The sequence below is a fragment of the Gracilinanus agilis genome, chromosome 2, assembly GCF_016433145.1.
Source record: "Gracilinanus agilis isolate LMUSP501 chromosome 2, AgileGrace, whole genome shotgun sequence".
In the NCBI taxonomy this organism is placed as follows: domain Eukaryota; kingdom Metazoa; phylum Chordata; class Mammalia; order Didelphimorphia; family Didelphidae; genus Gracilinanus; species Gracilinanus agilis.
The window spans coordinates 198754988-198765928 of record NC_058131.1 but is presented as its reverse complement, the minus strand read 5'-3'; the positions used below and the strand labels follow the sequence as shown (position 1 = coordinate 198765928).

Below are 10941 nucleotides of genomic sequence, written 5' to 3'. Positions count from 1 at the left end.
TATATATAATTTATACTGCTCTCCCCAAAGGAGTTGCTGGCCCTCCTATTATAACTAAGCAATAGTTTAAACACACCCTTGACTGCTTTTGGCAAGCTCTAACACAACATGAATCAATAATTCTATTATTATTACAAGCCTCCGATTTTACCAGGAAAGTCTTTTCTAAAACAACCAATACTCTTGAGCAACTCACCACTGCCAATTGGAGTATTAAGTTCAGTTAGAGCACCAAAATCTAAGAAAGTCATTGAACAACTAGAAAATGAGTGTAACCAGGATGGTGAAAGAATGTACTATATAAGAATTTTTGAAGGAACTGCAGATATTTAGCTTAAAAGGAAAATAAATGGGGACAATAGGTATGCTAACTGTTTTTAACTATATGAAAAACTATCATGTGAAGAGGGGTGGGACTTGTTCTGTTTTGCCACAGAGAATCTAATTGTGATGTGGAAAATGCAAAGAGGAAAATTCAAATTTGATGGAATAATAACTCAGTTAAAATGTGAAAAGGGATAGTTAGGAGATAATGGGTTCCCTCTTAAGGAAAGTCTTTAAGGGTTTGCTAGATGATCCTTTATTAACAATGATCTACTAGTAGTTGTACTATTAAATAGATTCTGAGATACTGTAATTTAAAAAAAAATATTTTAAGTCACCTCAGTTTTCCACAGAGGTTGTCAAAGTATAAGTTGACAAATAAATTACCCATTGGCAGGGAGAAACAAGGGATGATGGACAGACTATGAAGATGATGACTCCTTTTTCACAAGTAAGGTAACTGTTAATTTTCCTTTAAGGCAGGTTGGGTGAAATTAGAAGTATGTTTCCCATGTCTGAGTTTTCAGTTATCTGCAGTCAAGCAGGAAAACTGGAAGTCTACTCACTGAGTGCTGAAGATCCACAGGAGGCAGCAGTCTATCCTAGTAGCAGTGGTCTACTCTGGGGCAGAAATCTGCAAGGTGGGGTTCTCTTTTGTTTTCACTTTCACTTTTTTTTGCTTTCCTATTTTCACTTTTTAGTTTTTTGGGGATGTATGGAGGGGAGGAAAAGCCACAGAGGAGTTGATAATGTGCTGAGCAGAAAAGCAAGAAGAAGCAAAGTGATCACATATATAAGGGGTCAGTAGGTATATGTTTATATTCACTGTTTCAGCAATAAAGGGGAGGGGTATGTCTTGGAATTTATCCTCTCCACCAAAAAGGGGCCCTAACATAGTTATTTGAAAGGACAGATCTTTTACTTCTTGGCATTCCTACATTGTCTAGGAAATTAGATTTGTTCTTGATAATTTTACTAACATCTTTCTTAACCTTTTATAGTTAAATGCACTCTAGTGTTAGGATTTAGAAGTGACTATATAATGGAAAATGTGTCTCCTATTAAATGCAATGTAAGACTTTGAAGCTGAATTATATTCTAGATCTCTCTAGTAATGAAACAAAGAAGAAAAATTAACCTAGGGGGTCATGAATTTACCTAAATCCCTCCTTTAATTTTGCTCAAGAAAATGTGTCTTGTGAAATAATATCTGTTTATACTTGAGCTTCATTCTACATCCATTGTTTGGAAACACTATTTAAATAGACTATGAAGTATATTTGAAACAACTTATTAGGAAATCACATTGCATTATGCATTCATGTAATAACTTCATATTTAGTAGTGTGTGATTTGAATCTGTTACCCTAAAAACTATAATTCCCAGCAAAAAAAAAGCACCCTACTCACTTCCTGTTATTACTTGCTGATGTAGACAGGATATAAATTGAGTAGGGTTCCACATCTAGCCCTCTCTTTTCCTTCCTGTTGGTGGCTTTGACGGAGTGGGGAATTTTGAACAGGTAGACAAAACTTAGTCACATGGTTCTTTTTTGTCAGATAATAAACTTTATGAAAATAATACTTGAAGTATTGGACAGTAATTAACTGTTACAGTAGCCCATTAACAAATATCCATTGGGAAAATATATCTTTGGGTGAAATGAGTTTCTAAAAAACTCCTTACAGTTTCTCAAATTTAAATTTTGATAGTATAATTTTATATTGTCCCCTCAAAAATATATTGCATTTGTCTACCTTATAGGGAAGTAAAATAATCTTTTTTTTAAATTCACCCTAGAAACAAATCAGAATTACTCTAGCATCATGGGAAATAATTTAAAACTATGTCCCAAAAGCTATTAAACTGTTCTTATCCTTTGACCTAGCAATATCCCTATCAGTTATATTCCAAAGAAGTAAAAAAAAAAAGTTAGGAAAAGCCCTGTATATTCAAATATATTTCTATCAGCCTAATTGGTGGTAATAAAGAATTAGAAGCTGGAAAGGAGGTGTCTATCAATTGGGGAATGGTTGAATAAGTTATGGTAAAATAATGTGACTGATTACTACCTTGTTGTAAGAAATGATGAAGGGAATGTTTTCATAGAAACCAAGGAAGACATAAGTGAAATAATACAGAGTGAAGTGAGCAGAACCAGAAAAAACAATTTATACAATAAAACAATATTGTAAAGACAATTGGGAAATATTTAGGAATTGTGACCAACATAATGATCAACAAGTCTATCCTCTTTAGAAATTGATTGACAAAATTCAGTCTCCTATATGATTTATATTTTAAAGTCAAATTTTATCACCTATTTAAAGCAAATGTGAGTTCTTTTTTAGTTAATTTAAGAACTAAAAGGCCTAAGATTTCTTCCCATCCCAGAAAATAAGATCACTAAAGTTATAAAAATTAAAATGTTGTCATGAACTTTATAATTTTATAACTTTACCTATGGTTTTAGTATAAAAGGTAATGAAAAAATCATTTTTCAATATTTACTTGACACTGGAAAAAGTAATTTTCTTGGGAATGACTATTCTAAAATATCAATGTGTGTGAATGAATTGGCTTTGCATTTGTTTCAAAAGCTCTTAAAACATTGCTACAGCTTTCAGCTGGTACTATTATGAATAAAACTGAAGTAATATTTATAATACGGGAAAGCAGTGCCATAAAATTTTTGAGGTTATATAAACATTTCTCAATCAATAAGTTGTTAGTATTTTCAAAAATTCAATATGGCAAATACCTTCAGAGAACAAAAGAGTTTTGTTTGGATGCTTTCCAGTTAATTAGGCATTTTTCAAAGGTAATATTTGCTATCAGATGGACTGATCTCAGATTTGTTGAAAAATTAGATGTATTCACAAGTATAAATCAATGTGAACAAAAGAAAAGTTTTGTAATGGTCCCTCATTAGTGAACTAGCAGCAACTGGGTGCCAATATCCTGTCACTGTAGGATAAATGTCTTGTTTCATTGTAGACCTCCTAGGAGTGACACATTCCAAATGAGAGGTTATTCATAACCTTGATATTTCTCTCAGAGTTTGACAGGCAATGTGATATAATGAAAAGAGAACTAGACATGGCATTTGGAGATGTGCTCTTAGTCTGACTACTATATTTATTCCATATATGTGTGTGTGTGTGTGTGTGTGTGTGTGTGTGTGTGTGTGTGTGTGTGTATTTACTAGAAAATGGGATTAGGTCTGAGTTTTGATGAAAGTCAGGGAACCTAAAAAATGAAGACAAGAAGAACATTCCAAAGCACAAAGGCCAGTCAATCAAAGCCCAGATATGGGAATGGAAAGTTGTATATTGTTGTGAATAGTCAGCCTTTACTTAGGAGAAGGTGGGAGAATCATAAGATTACTCAGTGTGAGGAAGAAAGGAATTTGTTACAGGTAGACCCAGATGGGATTGCTCCTCAAGCCTGGGGCCTGAGGAAAGGGGTTCTTATTGTTTTATATACAAGTTTGAGGATTTGAACAGGTTACATGATTGGGCAAATACAAATACAAGGAGTTACATGACTGGATGAGAAATGATTGGTAAAGGCTAGATATTTGGGGGTTTGGTTGTAGTTACATGATTAGATGAGAGGGTGGATATGGGGATTTCTATAAACTATATGATTGGTCAAGGCTAGACAGGAGAGGCTACTGTTCAGTTAAGCAAGAAATGTCCATGCCTGCATCCTGTTGCTGTATCCTGTTTGTTTCAAGCTTCTGAGTGGGTTAGCCTTGCAAAGCTATTCCGTATAGCATAAGGGGGTCCTGAAAGGGGTCACAAAGGGGGAATTTAAGAATTTTCCACTACAATATAAGGACAGGAAGGTGATACAGTGGATAGGGTATCCTGCTTAGAGTTGAGCTGAATCATCTCCCTGCCTCAAACACTTACTTGCTATGGGAACCTGGGCAAGTCTCTTAAACCTGTTTGTTTCCATTTCCTCTTCGATAAAATGAGCTGAGGAAGGACATGATAAACCATTGTATAGTATCTTTGTTACAAACACCACAAATGAGATCATGAAGAATTAAATGCAACTGAAACAACTGAACTACCACTAATGTGAATAATAGCAAGTAGGTCAGTGTACATGGATGGTAGAATTTTCATAGGGAGGAAAATGGTTATTAAAACAAGAAAGGGTGAAAGCATCCTGGTTATGAAGACATCTTCTTCAAAAGACAAGTAAAGGGTTTTATTTTTGTTCAAGAAGATAATAAGGGACCATAGGAGTTTATAAGAACGATTTTATTTGAGTAGGGATGAGTGGAGATAGAGACAGGGACAAAACTCCACTTTGGAAAAAAAAAAACAACTTTTGCCTGATGGTTTTTGTTTGTCACCTAAAATAAAGTCCAGATAAATTGAATGATTCTCATCACTTAGAAGGCTGACCACTTGGTGATGCATATAAATATGTGCATAAGTAGTAGAGGTCTTACAATCTGCAAGGGTAGGTAAATATCTATATCAATAAAATAAAGGATGTGTTTCATTTTTGAAGATCTCATTAAGATAACTAGAGAACATTATGATACATAATTTTTTCTATATTTTAAGTAACCTTGACTTCATAAAAATAGTTTCCAACAATGAGGATAATAATCCATCCAATTTGGCTGAGAACTTTGGAGTGCTGTGTTGAAAGGAGTTTCTTTATCTCTCCCTCTGTCTCCTTAAGAGGGAGATGCTATTTGGTCATCCACCAATTCATGCAAAACTGTTTAACCGTATATATATATATATATACGATCGTTGCTAGGAGGAGATACTACTATTCCCATACATATAGGAGATCTGCAAATAAGGATGAAAGAACTTCAAGAATCAGGAGCTGTACCTATAGACTTTTCTCTAAATGATTTAAATCCCAGAGATACAGTGTATATAAAGAACTTCCAGTGCACAGAGCAACTCATTTGGCCTGGGAAGGTCCATTCCAAGTATTCTTACCAATTGCAATAGTGATCAAAATAGGAGAAAATACATTATGGATTCATTGTTCTCATGTGAACAGAGTACCTTCTGTTGAAAATCATTGAGTACATGCAGCAAGGATAAGAGAACTGGACACTTATTTTCATTGACATTGAACTCCTGAACTTATATTTTGATTTTCAATAAAAGGTTTGGTTTTCTTGAACATAAAGGTTTGATTTTGAAACAGAATGAATAACACTCAATAGGTAAGTGTATAATTTATGTTATGTTACAGGATTTAGGATTTCTGTTTAGAAAGAGTCATTATTAATATACTTTTACAGAATTATAGAAAAAAGTTAAAATAACTAAATACATAAAAGATAAAGTGTTACAAAGTTTTTTATAAGTGTTGGTTGACATACACTTCAATGGGGGATATTATATACACCTCAGCGGGGATAGATGTATAATGTTCTTGTACATATCTTGTATTTTTTGTACATATTAGTTGTAAGATGAATTTGGATTAATATCTTGAGTTTCTTATTTCTGTATAGTGTAGTCAGAATTGTGTTTTTCTGTAAGTATAAATATTTGTAAATGTATATAATTTGAGACTTGCATATTGCAAGATTTGACTCACTTTCTTTCTTCCTCACTTTACTTCTCCCTGTTTCTAATGTAGAATGTAAGATAGTTTTGTTTGAAAGATCCATTGGGGAAGCTGGTTTCTTAAAGGATCTCAGGGAGAATATAATAAAGGGAGTTCCTTTATCTCTCCCTATGTCTTTTTAAGAGGCAGAAAAGAGGCAGGAACAGAAACATTTCTAAGTAAAAGTAGTAGAGAGCTGGACATTCCATCACCTAGGAGACAAGGAAAGTATATAAGAAAGAGATCATTAAGAGAATGGACTTTTTAAATTTGGATTTCTAGAGAGCAGGGGGTCGGTCTATGTCTCAGTCAGAATGACAGTTGGTCTATTGAAAGTTGGTGATAAGGAAACTAAATTTAAGGAGGTTGTAGGTGATACATGTTTATTGATTAGCTTAGGTAGTTCGGTAACGAATATATTTTAGGTAGACTGTGTAGAGAAGTTAGGCCTGACTTGGTTCAGGCAGAAGCACATGTCCTTGAAGACAGATTTAGGGATTTTTAGAAATTTTATTTAGGATTGGGTTTTAGGTATAGCTATAAGATATTAGAGTAATATTTTCACTTTCTTCCTCTCTATTTCCTATCTGAATTTCTTCCCAAAATAAACCGTTTTGTGTTTTATCAAACTGCTCTCCTCACATTTTGTCAAACGCCTACCCCAAATTTTAACCCTTAACAGCTGTTATTCATAAAACAATTTATTTGCTCATAGCCAACCTGGTAATATGCTTCACTGATTGGCTTTAGTCCTTTTGTAGGACTCGGGTGTCAAATATATCATCCATAATGCTTCCAAGAGTGGCCTTCACTAGATTAAAATGTAATTAGAAAATATTTGACAAAACAAATGAAAGCATAATGAAACATGGATGATATTAATATATAGTTTTCTAAGTCAACATGCAGCCTGCACAAATTCATTTATATATGGTTTAGTGAACCCTGTTTCTATTTAATTTTAATAGCACTGTTCTATGAGACAAAAAGGCTAGTCTATCATTACTGAGCCTGTACTTGAAGCCTTTCTAGCTTGATAAAAATCAATAGAGATTGTACTCTACTGATATAACTTTTAAATATTACCTCTACATGATGAAGATTTACAGTAGGAATTTACATGAAACAAATAAAATTATAAAATATTATTTGAAATAAACCCCAGTAAACACTATAAAGCATTATAATATATGAAGTTCCATTAAATCACTTCTTATGTATTATAATTACATATTGTACATTTTAATTATTATAATATTATTATATTCAGATATATTGTTGGTAAAGCCATCCCTTTTTTACCCTCTGAACATAATTATGTACAAATAAGGCCTATAATATACACTATAATATTTATGAAGTGATTGTGCTTTCTCGAGCATCAATATAATAGAAATTAAATTTAATAATTGAAATTAATTAAGTGCCTTTGACATGAAGGCAATATTCAGGGAAATGGGGATACAAATATTTTAATAATACTAGTCCTTGCTGTCAACAAGATTACATTCAACTTGAGAAGCTGAGACAAAACACAAAAAAGTGATGGAAAGACAGAAATGATAATCAGAGAAGAAATCTAGACTAAGTGCTCTTAGAAAATTCCAGGAGAGAGGAAACACTTTTAGCCAAAGAGAAAGGGAAAAGTCAACATCACGTAGAAAATGATGCCTTTACTGATCTTTTGAGGAAAATAGAAATTCTGAGCTGAAGAGTCAATGTAGTACTTTGATGATGATGATGATGATGATGGTGATGATGGTAGTAGTGGTTGTTGTGGTGGTGATGATGATAGCAGTGCAGCATAGCTGACAGATGATGTGTTTTGGAGTCAAGAAGAACTAGGTTCAAGTCTTGCCTCTGAGGTATGCAAGCTGTGTAATCCTGAGCAAGTCACTAAACTTCTCAATGCCCTGGGGAATTCGCTATAACTATAAATTCCAAATGAGTTGGTGATCTGCCTAAATGGAGAGAGTTCCTCATAATCAGAAAGTTACCTATTCTAATGAAATTATGGGTCCAGTACTGCCACTGGTACCCCAGAAAAAAGTAAGTCAACAAAAGAGAAAGAATAACAGCAACAACAACAGATGGCATTCATATTCTACTTTAGGGAAACCATTTTTGCATGCTGGTACATTTGTGTGTGTGTGTGTGTGTGTATGTGTGTGTGTGTGTGTGTGTGTGTGTGTGTGTGTGTGTGTGTGTGTGTTCGTGGTTTCATTACTTAGATCACCTTGTTTTAATGCAGTCTTAAAAAGAATGTGGCCTTAAGGTCAATGTCAGGATAAGGCATTAGTGGATTCTCATTTTCCAAATAAAATGGAAAAACAGCTTAAGGGATTCCCAACAAATTATTTATATTACAAACCTAAGACAAAGTTAGTTAAAAGGAAGTCTTCACCACTTCACTAAATTCTTTGATACTATAGTGGCTACTAATTTCACATATATGAATAACCCTTAAAAGTGAGGAAATTTTTAGCATATAGAGGTCTATCCCACTATAAAAATGAAAAACAAAAATCCTACCTGATCACAAGGAGAACAGCATTTATTTGCCATTTTCATCTGGAGAAAGAAGTTAGTAAAGAGTCAGTTTAACAAGAATATTAACGCTATAATTTTTCAAGCTGTCTGTTTGGCAGTTGAAATTAATTAGTAACACAAAATGCCCTTGATCAAAGATTTTTGGGTATATTTCTTTTGAAACCACATTGCTGTTCAACAAGTTGTCACAATTTCATTCAAACAATTCTGATAATGATATGAGGCCATATAAATATAATTAGGAGACTCTTTAAAAAGGGAAAATTTAATCTGAGTGAAATTATAGACCAGCAGATGCCTCTGCTACCTCATAACATTATCAAACGGAGATAATCATTTTGGATCCATCTCTTTTCCAGGGTTATTATAATAGATCAATATTATGAAAAAAATGATTTTGCTTCTTTAGTCCTCAGTTTCCTCATTTGTAAAATGAAGAGATTGGATAAGAAAATCTTTAGGGAGTCTTTCTAATTCCTTTTAACTGTAATTTCCATGATTCCTCAAAATAATTTTAAAGAATGGGAAATGCATTAAAATGTATAAAGACCTATCAGCATGTAAGACTTATAGGAGTACACCAGGGAGACAGCTGTACAGGAGAATGAGCAACGAAACAAAATAAAACACTGAATTTAGATTCATAAATCTTACTTTATTCTTTTGCTACCTGTATAAATTTTACCTCTTGGGCATAGAAGATTATTTATCTATGAAATGTATGGGGGATGGCTGTTGGAGGGGGCCACAACTTGATGATATCCACTGCCCCTTTCAGCTATTAAACTCTTTCATTCTGTTAGTGCCAAGTTGTAAAGTGTTTATCTAAATCACAGTAGTTTCACATTACAGATGCTAGGATGGGTAATAATACACTGAACCAAAATCACAGCTGGGGATTCTACTTGATTCATCCATTTACTTATAATTCAGAAGCCATATTTATTCAAGGCAAAACAGCTTCAAAGCAAAAATGACTTCTTACAAGTATGTTTAATATCACTGTTATAGAAAATGCATTGATTGAAAAAATAATTCATTTTAGCTCTAAAGGGATAAGGATTGGACCTGTGAATTTATTGATATAAGGAACTCCCAGATGAGGAAATTCACCATACCAATGCAAATAGGCACCTCCCTGCAACTCGGTGTCTCAAAATTGTCCAATTTTGTAGAGCTGGTCAGTGGCTTGCCCAAAATCATACAGCTAGGATGGGTCAAAGGAGTGACTTAAAACTAGGTCTTTCTGAATTGGAGGTCAACTCTCTATCTAATATTCCAAGGCTATCCCTTCAAGCTTTAAACCAAAGGTCATAATTATTGCATTATTATAATATTCCATATTATAAAGAGGGTGATTTGAAAATAAGTGAGAAAACAAATATGTTTTCCATTACTATTATTGTTACTATTGCTATTTTTATTATTATTCACCTCAAGGGCCCCTTCCAATTAGGGAAAAATGAAGATTATGGGGACTTTCTAAAGAAAAATGTGGAAAAATCCTATTCTACTATAGAATATGCCTTTGAAAGAACAATATGCTGAATACCAATTCAAGTTAAAGCTCTCTCCTTAGCATGCAATTTGGTAAATGTTATTCAGGTGCCACAAACTGTTTTTATGTCTCCTTATCTTCCAAAAGGCTTTGGAGTGCAATGTATCATGTTCTATAATGAATAGCTTGTAGCAGAGGTTGCACTGGCCTATTTAGTTTAGGGAAAGGCCAATTTAAAATCTACAGTTTAGAACATGATATTAAATTGATTTCAAAAGTATCTGAGTGAATCCTTTTAACTTTGGTGAAAATTTGGCCCAGAGCAAATAAGATGTGAGACTATGTGGTGCTAATAACAATTGTAGAATTCAGTTCCTCAAGGGATATGAAGCTGATCACGGTCAGATGAACAAAGTCAGAACAGATTACTACAATTTAGTGTAATTAAAACCAAGCCAAAACAAAATGTATCTGTAACAAACTCCAAAATTTCCATAATTTTCAATTTTTACTAATATTTTCCCTTAGAGAATAAAAACATTAGTTCTCTAGAATGCCACTTCTAGAATACAAAGGTGCCATCTGAGAGCAGAATCATGAAGTATTGCAGGCAAAAGAAGGCTAGATTTTTAGAGAGAAGACTTGGAATCAAACCCTGACTCTTCTAAATACTACTTAAGTAACATTGGGCAAGTCACTCTCTTGGCCTTAGTTTCTCATCTGTATAATGAGGAGCTTTGACAAAATGCACATTAATGTCCCCTTCAGGTCTGTAGATATGATCCAAGACTTAAAGCAACACATGTATAGAATGAGACTTTTAGTAGGGAAAACAAAATTTGAATCACTGTATGACTTTGGGGAAGTCATGTAACATCTGTGTGTCAGTTTCTTTATAAAATGGGGTAATAATAGTACCTATCTCACAGGGTTGTCATGAGACTCAAAGGAGTCAGCATATGTAAAA

The 10941-nt window shown here is 33.6% G+C and overlaps 1 protein-coding gene across 1 annotated transcript in view; it reads right to left on the bottom strand.

Moving 5' to 3' along the window:
• Window positions 1-10941, bottom strand: part of SNTG2 (syntrophin gamma 2) — a 622101-nt gene that overhangs the window by 169792 nt on the left and 441368 nt on the right. Inside the window, exon 11 of the mRNA XM_044660932.1 lies at window positions 8459-8497. Coding sequence (XP_044516867.1) covers window positions 8459-8497 — 39 coding nt within the window. The remainder of the gene's footprint in view (window positions 1-8458; window positions 8498-10941) is intronic.